The following is an 18,660-nucleotide window of genomic DNA, read 5'->3' on the forward strand; positions in this document are numbered from 1 at the left end:
CTGCCGCCGGAGCCCCAGATCCAGCTCCCACGCCCGGGAAAAGGCCCTGGGCCGGGCGGCCACGGGACACGAGGAGCCTTCGGGAGCGCAGCCGCCCTCGCGGCATCGCTGCTGCCCTCGCGGCACCGCTGCTTCCTGACGCTGCCTTCACCTCGCAGGGAAATTTTTTGATTCTTTAGAGAAAATCATCACCACGCTGCTAACGAGCAGGGGGTTGAGCAGGGCCTGAGCAGGGAAACGGCCGCGCAGGGCCCAGCTGCGCCGCAGCCGAGCGGGACGATTCCCACCGGGAGCGAGCGCGGATGTGTCCCCGCGCGCTCCCGGCTCCGGGAGCCACACGCGGCGCCGGCCGCGGCCCTGCAGCCCCGTCCTGCGCCCGCACCTCCCTTCCCGCACGGGCGCCAACAACTTCTGATGGAGAAGCCGTTCGCGGCGGTTCTCCGCTCTGGGAAGCCAGGCCTTGATTGGCTTCTATATTTAGGCTTCTCCAGGGCTTTAGGAAGTTCACTCCTCATGGTATTTAGGTGTAGGATGAAAGCAGCTTTTGCGGGGGATATGCTAAACCGCAGCAGGCTCCCTCTGCTAGTGCTGCGAGGAGAAAGAGGAGCAGGATCCTGGAACCAACGCTCCATGCTCGTCCCGGTGCCGCGGCACGGCGGAGCGCGGCCAGGGCTGGGAGCAGAGCAGCATCCGCTGTGTCACCACTAGGAGAACGCACCAGGACAAAATGCGTGTGAAATGCTCCCGTTTATACATTTAGCTCTATTTTCCTCCTTTCTCCTGGAAGTATTTTCCTGGGAAAATTTGCAGAGCTAGTTGGAGAATGGGGAATTAAAAAAAAAAAAGGCTGCTAAAACGTTGGTGGTTTTTCTCAATGTCTGCTGAGCAGTTACATTGCACAAGCCACCAAGCAAACAAGGAGCCCAGTCCCGCACTTAGAGCCACAGTCCCTCTCACTGCAATAAAAACAGCCCTGGATCTACTAATCAACCGATCTCCGCTAGGGCCCCCGGAGGATTCATTCCCTGGGGGAAGCAGGCAGCAGGAATAAGCTATTTTCCCCAAGCCGCGTGCCAGCCCGGGCACGGAGCCGGTGCACCAGCACTGCCGCCTCCCAGCCTTGCGCTCGGGGCAGCCGTGTTGTTTTTCTAAGCAGAATGGTACACAATTCCCCTTCTTTTTCCCCAAAGTAAATATTCCGTCGTGCTGGGACCCCGATGCAGACGGAGCTGAGGTGTTTTGTGCCGCAGGGGGACAGCTGGCCCGGGAACATCGACCCCGGCAGAGCCACCGATGTGCCCGGGCCTCTGCTCCGACCTCTGCTCCGCTGCTCCCAGGCCCGGAGGGGAGCGCTGGAAAGGGCAGCCCTGCCCTGGGGGTGGCAGCCGGACCCCGGTGCCGCTGCAAGGCCTGTGCCCTGCTCCCGGGGACGGCGGGGCTGCGGGAAGGGGCGCCCGCTCCGCTCCAGCCTCCCTGCCGCTCGCCTGGCTCCCTGCCCCACAGGCCGGGCACATTTTCACGGAGCAGGAGAGCGGAGTGGCCTCCCCGTGAGCCGGCCGGCGGAGGAGCAGCCCCGAGGCCGCTGTCCCGCAGGAGAGACGCCGGCTGAGCTCGCACACGGAGCTCCGGAGAGCCGCTCGGCCAAGGCAGCGCTTCCCGGCCCCGCGTTTCCCACCTGTCAAACGGGGATAATTACAGGGATCTCTGCAAAGCGCGCAGGAGAGCTGCGACCCAATGGCTCGTTAGCAGGGGCGGCAGCGTGTGCATTAGTGTTTGCTAATTATTTTTATGTTGCAGTATTTTTTTACTATTTTGAACCCGTCAAGAGTAAAACACGAGTTGTTTAAAACCAATTAACTCTGTCAAGGTGGGCAGGGAGCCTTAATTCTACACTAATTTCTTGACTTCTCTTGGTGTTCGTTTTGGGTGGCTTTTGGCGGGGGGGCATAGTACAGGAAAATAAATAAATAAATGGAAAAAAATAAGAAGGAAGGATATTTGTAATTACTGATACCCTGCAATGTCCTGGAGGAAACCTAAAGCTCTACAAGCTGAAGACAAAACTTGGAGCGTGTTTGGAGCTGATTCTTCCTTGCAGTTGCTTATCGCTGGCAGCAATCTCTGCCGTACCAAGGCAGTAACCTAATAAAATCGCTGCCAAGGCGCAAGCTCCTGCGCTGGAGAGGGGAAAAGCCCTGGCAGCAGGTGGAGGGGATGCCCTGCGCGTGGGACGCGTCCGGCGGGGACACGGGGCATCAAAACGAAACCACGTGGGAGGCGGTGGCGGCGGATCCGCGCCTCAGCGACGGCGCAGAGCTACGTGGGACAAGTTACACGCGGTGCTGCCGCGAATCCGGGTCAGCCGGCGTGAGGAGGCTGCCCCGGCACTGCTGTTCTGTATCCCGGCCTGCACACGCGCTGCAAAGGGATGGGGATCTTACACACGGGGCCTTGGGGGACGAGGTTGTCTCAACCCCTCTACGCCCCTCTGGGCACAAGTAGCTGCTGCCTCTGTCCCTTGCCCGTCTTCCTGGCGTAACCGGAGCAGGGGGACCCCAACCCTTCCAAAACTCCCGGGTTTCCCATTAGCCCGGGCCACGCAGACGGACTTGTCGAGTTCTCGAGTGCAGCTGCGTGCGGGGAGCAGAAGTCAAGCGCGTTGCTTTCAACGCTGACGGCTCCATCATGATAATTCCTCCACAGAGACCCCCTCTCCCGGCCTGCCGCAGTCCGGCAACGTCCAGCGCATCCGCCCCAGCCGCTGGATCGCTGTAGCTTGGGCACCGGGAAGGTGCTACGGAGCGCCTGGCTGCCCGGCCCTGCGAATCTGCACCACAAAACGTGAATGCTGCCGGGAGCCGGAGAGGGGAGGGAAGGCGAGCGGGGCAGAGAATACAGACAATTAGTATAACCTGCCCTCCGCGTGAGGAATAAATTGGCAGCTGACAGGTTATAATCTGTGCAAGCAGAATCTTCACAGGAGAGGTGAGGGCTCCGTTGGGGGCCAATTGGATGGTTAATTAGGAGGACAAAGCGGAGGGTTCATGAAAATGCGTATGAAATAGCGCTCTGCAAAGAAGCCTCTGAGAAGCGCTCACCGGAGAGGACTTGCTTTTGGTTAGCAGGAGGAAACACGAGGGTGAAATAGCAGAAGCGAGCGCTGCGACAGAAAATAGTGATGCAAATGGCCCTGTGAGCGGCGGGGATTCCCGAGGGCCCCGCAGAGCGGTGCAGGGAGGACCCTGGAGCTTTTCTAGAAATACCCGGGCTGTCCCCCCTCCTCCTCCTCCTCGTGCCGGTGCCACCCCCGCGAGCAGCAAGGCCTCAGCCCGCAGCGCGGCCGCTCGGGGTGGCTGGCAGCAGCCGCTCGCCGCAGCCAGCGGGCACGGGGAGCGCAATTAAAGCCCGGCTTTGATGAGCACTCGTGGCTGAGCGCGCCGCAGAGGCGGGCGCCTCGGCGGGTCGGGGCGGCGCAGTGCGCTCCGCGGCCCGGCCGCAGCGTGACGGATGCTGCTGTCCCGGCACCGGCTCCGGCAGCCGGGAGGTGGGAACCAGTTGCTAAGAGACAGGGCTGCACTTCCCAGCCCACAGCCAGACCTTTGTCACCAGCTCGAGGGCTGCTGGCTGGATCAAAATGCCCGATGCAGGTGAGCGGAGCCGGCAAAGCTCCTCCCGGCCGGCAGCGGCTCCGGCGGCGCCATCCCGGCCCGGCACGAGGCCGAACGCGCCGGGCGGGAGGAGGGCGGCCGCGGCCTTGCAGCCAGGGTGGCTGGTGCTGCTCCCCGGCGCTGCAGCAGCCTCCTGGGCGTCAGGAGGTTTGGGATGAGCAGAGGGACGAGAGGCGGCTGGAGCGGGGCTGAGGCTGCCGGGGCGAGAGGAGCCTTTTGCTTTGCTCAGCCAAGCGCCAGGCCAGGAGCACCAGGCTCCGTTCAGGCTCATTCCCAGCAGAGCTGCCCGCACTGCCACCCGTGGCTGTATCTAGCAGCCCGACAGCCGGACCGTGTGCCATTCCCAAGGGAAAACGTGTCCTTCTGGGCTGCCACGCCAAAACAGGACAAGGCATCTGTATCTACTCTGCATCTCTGTTTCTCAGTGTTACCCTGTGGCAGAGCCGGTTCCGTTGCAGGGGGACAGCGCCAGCCCCTTAGTGATGGTTCGGTTGAATCCTGGATGCGCTAGAGGCCGAACGCCGTCTGCAAGCGCCTGCTCCCGCGCACACGTCCTGCAGCGGTTCCCGTGCAGGGAAATGGCCCCTCTTTGGGAGATGCCATAAAGGAGGAAGGCGGCAGCATTCCAACGGAGAAGCCGGTTTTGGCCAAGGGGTGTCTCCCATCCCTCCAACCAGCTAAGCAGACAGGCCACCAGAACGCCGCGGTGGCTTTGGCCTAACTGCATGTGGTTCTTCAGAGATGGGCACAGCTAATATAAGATCCGGGGAAGGTTATTGCTAATTTGCGCTAAAGAGAGAGAAGGAGGGCTGTATTCCTGTGCCACAGCAATGCACACAAGTTTTTGTGGAGCCAGAGCATTTATCCTCGGGTCGGATAAATGGCTCCCCATGGATGCTCCTCCACGCCCCCCGTGCTTTCCCTGCCATTTGCTTTGTCCACAAAGCCACTCTCTGAACTGCTCCTACAAGGTCTGATTTAACAGCAAAAAAACAAAGCCAAAGGAATGATATTAGGAGGTTCTTGCTAGGAGCAACTGGACAAAGAGCTCCCGGGGAAGGCTCTCGGTGACACATGTGTCACCGTCTCTTCCAGGCCATCCTTTGTCAGCAACCAAATTCCCCTGCCTGCTCAAAATAGGGCCGTGGCCCAAGAAAGAGCATGGAGAAAAGGTCAGTGCTCTGGTCTTAGAAGCAACCCTCTGAATTCCCTGCTCATCCTTTCCAAACGTGGGCTGGAACCTGCAGAGGTTGGACAACGGCATCTCGTAGAGGGGCTGCCTTTCTGTCCCTCCGTTTAACCTCACGCTAGCAGGACTTCACAGAGACACTGTGTTTCACTTGCTTTTTTCCTTCTTCAGAACAATATCCAGTGAGTACCACAAACCCGCAAGCAATTAAAAAGCAGATATTCTTCAGGTGAGGTTAGTTGCTCATCAAGAAAATCCACTGTTCATCCTGCTCCGGCAATGCCAGTGATGCTTCTGGAATGCTGTAGGATGTGCAGTGTAGACGGTGGCCAGATTTCACTCCTGTAGAAACTGTTCACTCAGGCGTATTTATGGGCCCTGGGAATGTGGAGCAGCCAAGGGATTTGGGAGTTTTGTGAGGGACATCTCCGGGTCCTGCGAGTGCTGGTGACCAGAACCAGCGTCGTGAGCGGCTGCGGGAAAGGTTGGGATCTGGCCATCGGGGGCTGCCCTGCGTGCTCCATATCACAGTTCCAACCGCTCGGTGCGGCTGGCTGGTGATGACACCCACAGTCCTAGCAGGAAAAACCCCGGGGCTGAATCCTCTTATCCCTGGGAGCGACTGCAGCGGCCTGGCCGGGTGGTGCAGGAGCCGCAGGGGCTGCAACCGGCACCGCTGCAGGGCCCTTTGCTGCGCAGGCCCGCGCGGCTCGCGGGGCCCTTTGCGCTCAGGCTGCCATGGGCCTCAAGGCTTTGCTGCCGTCCGCTGAAGTTAGAGCAAAGCTGGGAGGCTCTGAACCAGCTTCCCACCCTGCCACCGATGTGCAGCCTCAGAGCCGAGTCCGGTGGGGTATTGATGCCTGCGGGTTGTTCTCCAGCCTGCTCGGGAAGGACCACGCGCCCAGCCCACGTGGCGGGCACTAGGGGCTTGTCTAAGTGCCAGCCTGTCATCGTTCAGCCCCTGGGCAAAGCCCCGCGTTGCAGGGAGGCCAGAGCCAAGGCCAGATATCTCCTTGTGGACACCTTGGCCCGCTCCTTTGCCCAAGGCCCCTTGGAGCAGCCCGGATCCTGCTCTTTTTAGCACATGGAAATCACAGGAAGTCCAAGCACTTGTTCACAACAGTGAAAACCTTCTGCTGACCAAAGTCCTTGGAGGTTACAGATGTGCAGCTCTGGGGCACTGGACATGGGCGCTGAGGGGCACTTGTGCCAGGAAAACGCAGCCTCTATGAGCAGCATCTGGAGCAGCTTCTCCCACCAGCTTCCAGCCATGCTCGCGGCCACAGCGTCGCGCTGTCCCAGGCCTAGTGCCAGCATCACGCCCTGCTCCAGGGCTAACAGGATTCAGGGGTGGGCTGTAACCTCGAGCCCCATCCACAGGGAGGCTTTTCGGCTGTCCGGGAAAGGCCTCCATGCACCTCACCTCCGGGTCTTGCTCTTTTCCCTTCACGGTGCCTCCTTCCTGCTCTATCATCCCCAGCGCATCCCACCAGGCACAACAGCCAGATAATTTCAAGCACACGGCTCCGGAGGGGCAGCAGAGGCTTGTGCAGGAATAACCTCCCCCCGGCTTGTGTCTCGGAGAGCCCCAGCGCCTTGTGCAGGCTCTGCTGGGCACAGGGCACGAGGAGGAGGGCAAAGCCTGGCACGGGCAGCGCTACGGGCCGCCCCCGAGCGCCGAGCTCGTGCGCTCCTTGAGTACGGCAGCGATCCGAGAGCGCGGAGCTGCTGCTGCAGCTCCTGCAGCTCCTGCAGCTCCTGCAGCTGCTGCAGCTGCTGCCCGAGCCGTGGGCTGGGCTGATCCCCCGCCTGCACCCTGCAGCCATGGCGCAGCAGAGCTGCTGCGGGCCCTTCCCTGCCGCTTTGCATGTCCAAACGGTGCACAGGAGGGACGCAGCGAGCTGCGCCTTCACCCCTTGTCACGGCCCAATTGCCCCTCAGTTCCTCAGGAAAGGTGGGGAGGAGAAGGCTGCATCCTGCACCGTGCAGCTGCGCGCAAGTGCAAGTGCATGCACTGCGCTCGCAGCGGGGAGCGTGCGCCGGGAGCACCGGGGCTCCGTGTCCATCCTGCGTCACACACCCAGGTCCCCCCGGCATTGCCACTAAAGAGATTTTTACCCCTCACTCACTGACCTAGAGGAGGCAACATCTCAACGCAGCGTTACAGGCCCTACCAGGCACCAATCCCAGGCATTCCCAAGCCCTGCATGCGTAGCCACACAGGGGTCTTAAGCTGCATGCGTTAAACGCCCGGCATCTTTGGGATGTTCATCTGGGAAAAGGAGCTGTGAGCGGCGCCCGTGCCAGATATGCGTCCCCACCGCCGCTCGGGTTCCCCGCGCGGCCTGGGAAGGCCACCATCTGCCGCGAGCAGCGCCGGGGCAGATGCCCCTTCGCAGCGCGCTCGCTGCTCTGCAGCCACCCAAATCTGATAAGGCCCGGGCTGCTGCGAGGCCTGGAGCTGGCCAGGGGAAAGTTCCTCGCGAGGGGAAATCGCAGCCGCGTGCCAACGATGCCGCCGCTGCAGATGCGCACAGAACACACGAGAGAGAATAAACAGCCCAAAGGGACCGATGCTAACTTTATCAGGCTGCTTTTTGGGGAGGGTTATGCTGATTTTGTGGTTTGGTGGGTTATTTTTTGCAAGGGAGCGGCCCCACTCCACAGAGGAAGGACTGAAGCCCTCGCGCCGCCGCTGCCCTCCCCGCCTCCTGCGCTCGGGCACCTCGTGCTGCCTGCAGCAACCTGCAGCGGCGGCAGCGCCCGGCCCGGCCGCGGGGGGGGCGGCCCGCAGCGCCGCCAGTCCCGGGACGCCCGGCCCGGCCCGGCCCGGCGCGCGCGGCCGCGGCAGATGCGCTGGGAGGAGGAGGAGGAGGATGGGGCAGGACAGGCTGTATCGGGTTGCCGAGCAGCACAGGCAGGAGAAAGCAAGGGAAACACCAATCCCGGAGTCTTTGGGAGAAGCATCGGAGCGGAGATTAACCCAGAACGCACGCTCGGCTGTCAGCAGAAAGCTACCATCGGCTTCATGAATTACGTGGCTGCACGCCCAAGAAAAATGAAATACGCCCGAAAACCAGCCCGGAACACCGAAGCCCAGACGCGTGCTGAATTATCAGGAGCCAAAGAACCCCCCTGCCGCGTGCTGCTAAATCCGGGAGCCGCTTCAAGCCAAAGGCAGAGCCGCCCCCGGGCAGAGCCGCCCGGCCCAGGTCCGTCCTGCGCGGGGAGGAGGGCGAGAGACTTGCGGGGACTTAGCGCCGGCCCCGGGAGATCTCCGGGAAGGCCGGGACAGGTCCCCTGCAGCCAGGGGCTCCTTGGACCGCCCCCGCTCCGCGCAGGACGAGCTCCGGGAAGCCGCTCGGCCCCGTGCACATGCAGCAGCTCCGGAGGACATGCCTGCTTTTTGTTTGCCGGCTAAGAGAGCCTGGGAGGATCTCCTATCCGCAGCCCGCAGGGACTCGGCCGCGGAGGACGCGGGGGCCTGGGCGCTCTCCTGGCGGAAACTTCATCCGTGCCGGAGCCCCGCGGGAACAGCGGGGCTCGCGCCGGCCTCGGCCCAAGGGACGCGTTGGGGACAAAGGGGAGGGGGCGGCTGGCGGCACTGGCGGGAGGGAGCCCGCCCGGCCTCGCGGGGGACCATGACTCTGCAGCATTCGCAGGATCCGGGATAGAGCCGCTACTTGGATAGGGAGGACCTGGGGGACCGGCTGCATCTGTGTGGGGGGACAAGGAGGGCAGAGCCAGCCCCCAGCAAGGGGCACAAGGCTGCAAAGACGCCTCCAACACATCGCAAAGGGGGTTTTGGGAAGGGTGCGGGGGGGTCACGACATGGGGGGGGGGGTCTCTGGGGGAGAAAGAAAGGCGCCTGTGAGCCGGCCGGAGGGGCAGGAGCAATAACGCCCCTTCCCCCCTGCCCCCGCTAATAAGGCGGACCAGATGGGAGGTAAATAGTGCGTTTAGAAGCATTTGCCACAGATGGGCTGCCCTCAATGGCAGCATCCTGCAGCCACATCAATGCCGGGCTCTGTGCGCGCAGAAAACACTGCGCCCTTCACGGCGGCGGCGGCGGCAGCAGCAGCAGCGGGTGAAGGAGGGGAGGGGGGTCCCACCCGGGGCCCTTCTGTGCCCGCCGGCCCGAGCGCCCCCCTTCACCCCCTCGCTCCCCTCCCGTCGGGCCGGGCCCCGTCGGAGCGCGCGGGGGTGGGGGGGGAGCAGGGGGGGTCTCGGTAAAGTTGCGCGTTCGGGGCTGCGCGGGGCGCGCACGGGACGGGGAACAATGGGGGGCGCGGGGCAGCCCCGGCGGGGCGGGGCGGGACGGGGCGGGACGGAGGCACCGACGGGCGGACGGACGGACGGGGCGCCCCGCACAATGCGGCGCGGCCGCGGCGGGCGGGGAGAGGCGGGGGCGGGGGGGAGTTTCCCGGGACGGCAGCGGGGCGAATGGGGGAGGGAATAAATCAAAATTAAATAAAAAAATAAAATAAATTAAAAGGATTTTTTTTCTTTAAAAAAAAACAGCAGCGCTAATCCGGGCTCTGCTTCTCTGCTCCCCCCCTCCATCCACCCCCTTTCCCCGGGGCAGCGGCTGCAGCAGGGCGGGGTGTCCCCGTGCCCCCCCCCGCGCTGCCCTTGACTGCAAACCTGTCTCGGCTGCTGGATGGGAAACGTGATCGGACCGGGAGGGGGGACGGGAATGTGGGGGGGGGGGGGGTCCCGCCGGCGGCCGGCCGCCCCCGGCCCATCCGCCCCCCCCTTATCCCGAGGAGGGGGGAGATCGTTGGACCGGGGGGGGGGGGGGGGCTGCGGGGAGCGGCCGGGTGCCCGCACGGGGCATGCGCGCTCCCGACGGGGGTGGGGGGGGACCGGTGCAGCCGGGACGGCTGCGGCAGGGAAGCGCCGGGATGGAGGGATGCATGGAGGCAGGGATGGAGGGATGCATGCACGGATGGATGGATGGGAGGGGGGTGATGGGAGGTGAGGGGACGGGGTGTCGCGCCCCCCCACCACCGCCGCCCGGGCGGGACAGACAGACAGACACACGGACAGACACACGGACAGAGAAGAGAGAAGCGGGCTCCCCCATCCGGGGGGCCGCGGAGCGCACTAACCGTTCCCGTTTTCACCGGCACATAAACCACCACTTGACCCATCTTCGTCGCCTCCCTGGTGCCGTTTCCCAGGCGGAAGCCCTTGGACCGGACCCAGAACTGGAACTTGCCTTTCTCCCCCCCGCCGGAGCCGCCGCCGGAGCCGGATCCCCCCTGCAGCACCTCGGCGATGCGCTGGTACTTGCTCCGCGTCACCGTCTTGGTTTTGGCCGAGTCCCCATAGGTGCGCAGGCACCAGTCCCGGAACTGCCGCCCCAGCTCGCTGTCCCCGGGGCGGCTCCCCCGCAGCAGCAGCGGCGGCTTCGGCATCGCCCGGCGGCGGCGGCGGCCCCGGCCCCGCGCCCTGTCCCGCGGCGGAGCGAGGCGGCGGCGGCGGCCCGGGACGGGGAGGGGCACGAGCCGGGCGGAGGGAGGCACCGGCGGCGGCGGCGGCCGCTCCTGTCACAGGATCACAGGCGGCTCCGGCTCGTCCCCTTCGCTCGCTCCCTGCCTCCTCCCTCCCTCCGTGCGCCCGCCCGCCCGCCCGTCCCTGCCTCCTCCGCCCCCCTCCGGCCGCCTCCTCCTCTCAGCGGGATCCCACCTGTTAGAGCGCCCGCCCCGGACCGGGCCCCGGCCCCGGTCCCGGCCCCTGCCCTCCCCCGGCCCGCCCGGCCCGGCCCGGCCCGGCCCGCAGCATGGGCGGCCCCGCCGCGCCCGCCCCGCACTGCCCCCCCGGCCCGGCCCGGCCCGGCCCGGCCGCGCGCTGCCCTGGCCATGGCCGGGCCCGCCGCCCCCGGCGCTTCCCGGCCCGGCCCCCGCGCCGCTGCCCCGGGCCGCACCGCGCTGCTCTCCTGCCCCCGCTGCCCGGGGCCGCGCGGGCCGGGCCGGGCCGGGCCGGGGCCGCTGCAGACAAAGGGCCGCCGGGGCGCGGGGCGCGGGGCACGTGCGCGCGGGACGGCGGCGGCGGCGGCGGCACCTGCCGAGCGCCGCAGAGCCGGGGAGGAGCCGCGGGGCAGCGGCGGCTCCGCGGCCTGGAGGAGCCGCCGCTCCCGGCCCCGCCGCGCACAAAGGACGGGACCTCCCGGCCCGGCCGGGCCCGTTGGCCGCGCGGGCACCGGCCCCTCCCTGCCCCGTTTGGGCGCCGGGGCAGGAGGCGCCGCGGTCTGAGCACGGGCCGGGCCCGGGGAGCGGAGCGCCCCCCCCCGCCGCGCCGGGACAAGCACGTGTGTGACATGTCCGTCCTGCAGCCACCGCGCATGCAGCGCCTCTGTCCTGCGGCGACACCCGGACTGCGTGACCTCCCCGGGCGACGTGTGCTGCGTGCCCGTCCCGCCGCAACGCGCCTGCTGTGTGCCCGGTGCAACACGCGTGATGCATGTCCATCCCGCGCATGTACTCTGTGCCACCCCCCAGTGACACCCATGCTGTGTGCCCATCCCGGGGCAATGTATGTGCCATGTGCCCAACCTGTACATGTGCTATGTGCCACCTCCCAGGGACATGTGTGCTGCCTGTCTGTCCCATGCAACAACACCCGTGCCGCGTGCCTTTCCCGTGGCACCGCGGTTGCTGTGTGCCCATCCCGTGGGCTCTGTGCCCATCCTGTGACCATGTGTGCTGCATTCCCGTGCCCCTCCTGCAGTGACGTGTGTGCTGTGCTGGTCCTGTGCTGCTGCGTGTCGCGTGTTGCGTGTTCGTGGCAACATGTAGACTGCATGTCTTTGCACAGTGCGATGTGTGCTGCATGTCTGTGTCTGTCTATGTGTCTGTCCCACAGTGACACCTTTGTTGTGTGTCCGTCCTACGGTGACATCTGAGTGCTGTGTGCCCATCCCATGGTGACATACGTGCTGTGTGTCCCTCGGGTGCTGTCACATGTGCCGTGTGTCTGTCCTGCGCTGCCATACGGGTAGCTGCGCGTCCATCCCCAGGTGACACGCGTGCTGCATGTCTGTCCAGCGCTGCCACATGCATACTGTGTGTATGTCCCAAGGCAACATATAAACTGCATGTCTGCCCTGCAGTGTCACGTGTGTCATGTGCCTATCCTGCAGGGTCACACGTGTGCCATGTGACCGTCCCGCAGTGTCACACGTGTGCTGTGGGCATGTCCCAGGGTCACACGTGCGCTGCGTGCTGTCCCACTGCTGCCTGTCCACTACGCATCCTGCAGCATCCCCAGGCGGCCTGTGCTGCCCACGGGATGGGGCTGCCGGGAGGCCAGAGGAAGCGGGAGCTGGAGCCTGTGGGAACCTGGAAGAGGAATTTGATGCGTCAGGGCTTGTGCGAGGCGGTGCTGGCGGCAGGGCCGGCGCCGCGGGGCGCTGAGACCTGCTGGTGCCCGCAGTGTCGGCGCGGGGATGCGGCCGGGGGCTGCTGGATGTGGCGCAGGGGGAGCACGGCGCTGTCCACGAGGCTGCGCCGCTGCAGTTTGCTATTGGCACACTCGGTGCAAACCACACGGGTCCTTTCCACATGCCCGACCTCGGGGCATCACTCCCTAAATTCCCAGCTTTACTGCCTGGTTCATGCCAGGCCCAGGCGGGCACCGGTGCTTCTGGGGGCAGGAGGTCCCAGGTCCCCTGTGTGATGGGGGCTCGGTGGCCTCTTGCTCCCATGGCCGGGCGATGGGAGGCAGGCTGGGCACAGCACGGGGCACCGTGCCCACGCAGCACTGCATGGACCAGCTGGATGTGGCGTCAAGGACTGGCAGGCACGAGAGATGCAGCGGGAGAGCATGAGGTTTCCTGTGGGATCGCTATAAATAGGCCGTGATGGGAGGCCTGGTGCAGCGAGCTGTCCGGAGGGTCGCAGAGTCGAGCGCTGCTGCCCTCCTGCCCTGTGGACGGCGCTGGGAAGGGAGTTGAAGGAACCTCACGCTCGTGGAGCGAAGCAGGAGGTTGTGTTCCCACCTTTGTCCCGGCCAGCGTTGGGGCTCCGCTCCCTGCTGTGCCCACAGCGCTCATCTGAGAGCAGGTACTGAGTTTTCCTCCTTGCAGTTGAAGAGCAGCTTTTGGTAAAGGAGGAAGGGAAGGTCTTCTCCACCACAGCAGCTTTGACGTACAGAATTCCCAGCCGCTTCTAGAAAACTGGCATGGCCAAAGGTCTTCTCCAACCTCCCTTCACATGTCTGGGGCTGTGTGAAGAGCTTGCACATCCCAGGGCTTGGGTATCTTCCCTTGCGTGGTGCCGATTCGGTATTCATCACTGCCAAATGGTGCTGACCCGTGGCCATGACACGGAGTCACACCGTTGGGTTATGCTTTGGGATGAGCGGACACCCCTCACTGACCTGCACAGTCCCCGGCAGAGCAGAGGGACTGAGCACGGATGGGGCAGCCCAGGGCAGTGGGAGCCACCAGGACAAGCAATGGGAAGGTTTCCAGGAGAGCTCCCAGCAAGTCTTGGAAGGAAGGAAAAGTTAACTGGAGAAACTGGCCGTGGGAGGCAATTTCTAGCATGGAGAGAGCCTGAATAGAGGGGTGAGTCAAGAGAGGGAAGCAGAAGAAAAGAGCAGCAAGGGCCCGGGTGCGTGGCTCACGACTGCCGTTTCCTGCTCAGAAGAGAGCTGGTTATTCCACCGGTGGGGTCTCCACCACGGTGCTATTATATCTTTTTCACTCACAAAGCACTAGCTGGAATGTCCAGAAATACCACAAGGGTCTTAAAAATGGGAGGTCCTGGTCCTGGGAGGTTTGCATGGGACTGCCCGGCTGTTCTGGAGCTGCTGGGGATGCTTTTGGGAATGTCGTTGTCGCAGGCGCTGTGGCTCCCTGCAGTGTTTGCTCCCTCGATAACGGTGTGCGCAGGTCCCTGTGCAGCGCGGGCGCCCTGCCCGGCAGCCCCGATGTGCAGGAGCAGCGACACCGCTGCCCCGTGTCCCGCAGTGCCATGGCCGGGGCCTTGGCTGCAGCCCTCTGCCTTGTGCGTCCTCAGGGCTACATGTGGGACCAGAGGCAAGAAGGCAGGTGGAGGAGAGATGGTCCATGGGGTGGGAAGCTTGGATCTGCCCCAGGGAAGAGGGAGGCAAAGAGAGGATCGCAAGGAGGAGGAGTGCGGTGCTGTCTCTGGTCGTCAGCAGTCACGGGCTCCTTGAGACTGTTCGTAGACAGCAATTTGTTTGGGTAGACATTTACTTGGCATGCGGAGAGCCAGTCTGCTCCAACCACATGGTGGGGATGGCTGATGGAAGGGAAGACGCCGGTGCTCCTCTCCCCGGCGGAAAATCGCTGCAACGGCAGCATTCGCCACGAGCGTCCCTAACGCACGCGCGGTGCGCGCCAGGCGCGAGGTCTTTGCTGCCGGTGTCTGCGTGTGGGGAGTCGTGTCCTGCTCGACACAGTCCTCTCGTGCCTTCCTTCTGTCTTGATTCGTTAGCTGTCCCAATTAATTTCTGTGTCTGCTCTTTCGTGTGTCTGACTGAATCTGCCTATTGTTTCTGCCATCAGGTTTGGGCTCTACCTAGAGAGGGTGCAGAGGTTCCTCTCCCTTGAGACCAGTGAAATTCCCCAGTTTGGAAAGGCAAAACAAGGCAAGGAAGGGCCAAGAAAAGAAAGGGGCAGAGCACAGGAGAGACAGAACCGTTCTTCTCTGAGCAGAGATCTGGGAGAACCATCTCCAGCATGGGCTGAGTGTTCACATCAACCCTTAGGTCTCAACCTGGCATGTGTTCAACAAGGCGACATGCCAGATTTCAATGCACAAAATCCAGTCCAGTTTTGTCCTTAAAGTTAGGGGGAAAAGAAGGGTAAATATTAGTTGAAGCTGGACCTTACACCCTCAGTTCAGGATGGCAAAAATAGTATCTCAGCGCAGGGTATCTGCTGTAGGCTTTGGTGTAGACAAACGTGGGATAACTCAGGCCCATTACTATTTATACTATATAAATAAAACCCATTCCTAGGATCTCCCGGCAGGTCTAAAGAAGCCCCAAGTGCTCCGTGTAGCAGCAGTTTTCCCTGCAGAGGTGCCCTGGTCCCTGCTCATTTGCCACCTTGTGATTTTTTCTCACCAGAAAGAGATACACAAAAATAAGAAAATTGGGAACAAGCAATCACAACACCTAGAAATGACTTAATTGGGAATATTGGAGCAGCTTAGCTGACGTGGGAGGCCAGCAGGAAGGCTGCAGTTCTGCAGAATGGACAATGTCTGGAGGTGGGGAAGGGCTTGGGCTTATCGGGCTGTCCCCACAGTGTGAGAACGAAGGGACAATTTGCACAACTGTAAATCATTCAGACCAATAAAACCAGGTAATTTCCACCCAGCCTATAGGTGACCTCTAGACTTCATCGCCGCGGAGAATGTTTGTGGATTCAGAAGGACTGGGTGCCTGTTGGAGGAGAAGAACACGTGAAGGTGCCAATCTAAAGCACAGGGAGAGACAGCAACCCTGATCGAGGGTGAGCCTGAAGCTGATGGTTGGTAGCCGGTAGCTGCTCCCACTGGGATAAACGGAGCAGCAACTGCTCCACCGTTCCACAAGGATTGGGCTTTTGACCCCAAGCAACGGGAAGGTGGGAAAGCAGCCGCTCCGCAAGTGCCTGGGGACACCGGCCCGGCAGTGCCTCTCGCGCAGCCCTATGGACCATGCGGCAACGGTGAGGAGCAGCGCGGCGCCCCGGGTGCGTTTCCATCTTCTGTGCCAAGAGGATAGCGGGATAGCGAGGATAGTGCCTTCCTCCTCGCTGCTGGTTGCAATGCAGTTTATCAGCTGGAAGGAAGGGCAGCTCAAGCCGTGTAAAAAGTCATTTCCTACAAGTCAGCAGCAAGTGCTACATAGATCTTGGTGAGAGATTGTGCGTCAACAGCTAGTGCCCTGCAGGATCCCCCATTATCCTGGTTTTATCGGTCGGCATTGGGATTCATACTTAGAGTTGGACCAAAGCTGAAACCATTTATCAAATATCGTTGCATGTTGCTAGTTGGGGTAGGAGAGGCAACCAGAGGGGTGATGCACAGGAGGGAGCGAAGGACTCCATGGGCACAGGGTGATGCCACTGAGGAGTCCACAGTCATTTCTGATAGGAGATGGGGGTCTCTCCTTTGGAAATAACACAGTGGAGAAGTGTTGAGGTCCATATGGGTCACTAAGGATGAGCACTCGGCTCTCTTAATTTCAGTTATTTAAAAGCAGGACAGCTGGTGTGGCCTGGTTGTCTGTCCCTTTATAGTCAATGGGGAAGATGAGCATCTCCAGCAATGCTTGATCCCACGTGCTTGAAACACCTCTCGTGCTCCAGAGACACCTCTGTCTTTCTATCAAATATAAAGGGAGCCTGAATAGCTCGCACAGACTCTGTCTGTGGCTTTCTGCTCCCTGAGGCTGGGTGGGACAGCTGTGATCCCCCAACGGGAGGCTGCCAAGAAAACGGAGACTGTGATCCCAAGCTGTCCCCGGAGAGCCGTTTCAAGGCAGATGCAGGGTAATATGAAAGACTCTGGTGAAACTCTGGGGGACCATATGCAATTCTGGTTACCTATATTTAACGAATTTGACTTGAAACAAGCACAAAAATAGCTGTTAGAATAACCAGAAGAAAGGGATGAAGAGGCAACGTGCCTTGCTGGTCTCGGTAAAACCAAATCTGGGAGGTATTTGTGGACAGTCACAAACCAAACGCCAGGGAGGGAAAGGATCTAAAGAAGGAGGTGGCAGCGCGGATGCTCCCCCGGCGCGAGCGGGGACAGCGGTGCAGGCCGGGGAGCACGAGGCTGAGCCGCTCGGTGGGACCAAACCCCGCCAGGCTCCGTGCGTGGGAGCAGGGCTGGAGCCGCGTGCGGGACCGAGCTGCGTTCCCGGAGCTGCGGGGGGAAGCGGGCGGCACCTGCCCACATCCTGCTGCATCTTCCCAGTGTCTCTGACAGCAGATTCCCCCCTCGCCTTTCCTTTCTCTTTAGAGAAAGAAGAAAACACCCAGGCAGAGGCTGGAGCGGTGGCAGCGCGGAGCGGGTGCAGCGCGAGCGCTAGCTGCCAGCGCAGTGGGGATGAGAAAGAAGCAAAAGGGACCAAAAATAGTCTCATGGTTTGGGAAGTGAAACCGTGTTCCCATGGCCTGCAGTGCGGTGCTGGGACGTGGGGCAGCCCGACCACAAGGAGGCCTTGTCCCCGTCCCTCCCAGGGCCAGTGTCCTGGGGACGCCTGGGCCCTCCTGCCCCGCGCCAGCCCGGAGCCTCCCCAGGCCGCACGGGGCAGCATCTGTGCACATCTGCATGGGGCTGCCCCATGGGCCTCCACGCGCCTGTGGGGCCAGGGCTGCTCTGGCTGTGGGAAGGGAGCCCCGGTCGCCCCGTGACACCACGGGCAGCAGGTAGCAGAGCTCAGGAAGGCAGGAACTCCTTTTTGCTGGAAACACTTAAATTTGGCTGCTTAGAGGAAGCTGCAGCAGAGCCCTGTGCCTGAAGTGTCCCTCAGCGGGAGCTGGGTTAGATTTTGGTGGTGCCGCTGCTCTGCCCATCCCTGGCCAGGGCACAGGGGATGATCTGTGGCTGTGCTGCAGCACGACACGATCACGCAGCCCCACATGCCCGTGCGGCTCCTGGGCACGGGCGCTCACCCTGCAGCAGCTCCCACTGGGGCTGCCGCTGCCCAGGACCCTGAGCTCCTGCCAGCTCCTTCCCCTCCAGCTCTCGGGCACTGGGGCAGCAGGGCCCACACAATGCTCAATTCCTGCATTCAATTTCCAACGCGATGCAGCAGGACAGTTTTTCTTTATTTTGCTTCTTTATTCATTGCCTGCTTCCCTAGGATTTCCACAGACAACTTGAAGCCTGCCCCGGTGCCAGAATGCCAGGGAGAGCGCACGGCCGTGGCCCCGAAGGGGTTAATTTTTGTGCTTCTCTCCCCAGCTCGCTGCGGACTCTGCCTGGGACAGCACATCTGTCTGTTGCTATGGCTGCCGTACACTTGAAGGGGATGACTGGATAATTACCGCCAGCATCCATCCCGCCGGCGGCGCGAGCGCCCGGCCGCTCCTGCCCGGCCGCGGGGCCGGCCCGCGGCCCCGGAGCAGAACTTCCCTGTGCCGGGGCTCCCGCCGGGCCAGGCCTGGCGCCGAGGCAGCACCTTTCATTTGCATAATTAATGAGGCCGCGGCTGGCGGGCTCCCGGGAAATGCGATGCAGGGCAGCGGCGCCTGGAGGCTCCGAGGGCTCCAGCCGGGCTCGGGGGGCTCCACTCGCTGCCATCGCCCCGGCTGCGGGGGTGGGTTCTCCCCTTCCCACTCACCCCCTTCCCACCCCAACAGGCTGCTCTGGGCTCCATCCTGCAAGGACCTTGTGCCAGCAGCAGCCAGCCCGATACAGCCACACACACAGAGCAGATGCCAGTGCCATGAGCGGGGGCAGGCCCAGGCCCTGGCAAAGGCGCCCAGTTGCAGCCGAACTCGGGGGTCCTGGGCTGTTTGCGGCCTTGCCGGCTCTGGGGAGCAGGGCCCGGGCTCGGGGCAACCAGATCTCTGCGGTGGGGGGCACACGCTGTGCGCCCGCCAGGCCTGGGCCTGGGCACAGTGCTGCGCTCGTGGGGCAATGCCGGGCCAACCTGGGCACGGCAGGAAGACACCGCTAGCGAAGGGCAGCTGGGTGCCCTGCACAGGGAGCCTCAGCTCGCTGCACACACAGAGTCCCAGCAGCTCAGCAGCAGCCTGGGTTCAGTTAAACACCTGCAAAGAGCTGGGTGCAGGGTGCGGGGTGCATTCCAACATGCTGCCCCTTG

At 62.9% G+C, this 18,660-nt stretch overlaps 1 protein-coding gene across 1 annotated transcript in view; it reads right to left on the reverse strand.

The window, feature by feature from the left end:
- NOL4L (nucleolar protein 4 like) overlaps positions 1 to 10,292 on the reverse strand; it is a 51,096-nt gene extending 40,804 nt beyond the window's left edge. Inside the window, exon 1 of the mRNA XM_088523574.1 lies at positions 9,969 to 10,292. Coding sequence (XP_088379700.1) covers positions 9,969 to 10,277 — 309 coding nt within the window. The 5' untranslated portion in view covers positions 10,278 to 10,292. The remainder of the gene's footprint in view (positions 1 to 9,968) is intronic.
- Between the last annotated feature and the right edge of the window lie 8,368 nt (positions 10,293 to 18,660).

This window comes from Tinamus guttatus, unplaced genomic scaffold, assembly GCF_059628265.1.
Source record: "Tinamus guttatus ecotype Peru unplaced genomic scaffold, ASM5962826v1 Tinamus_guttatus_pri_ptg000194l, whole genome shotgun sequence".
In the NCBI taxonomy this organism is placed as follows: domain Eukaryota; kingdom Metazoa; phylum Chordata; class Aves; order Tinamiformes; family Tinamidae; genus Tinamus; species Tinamus guttatus.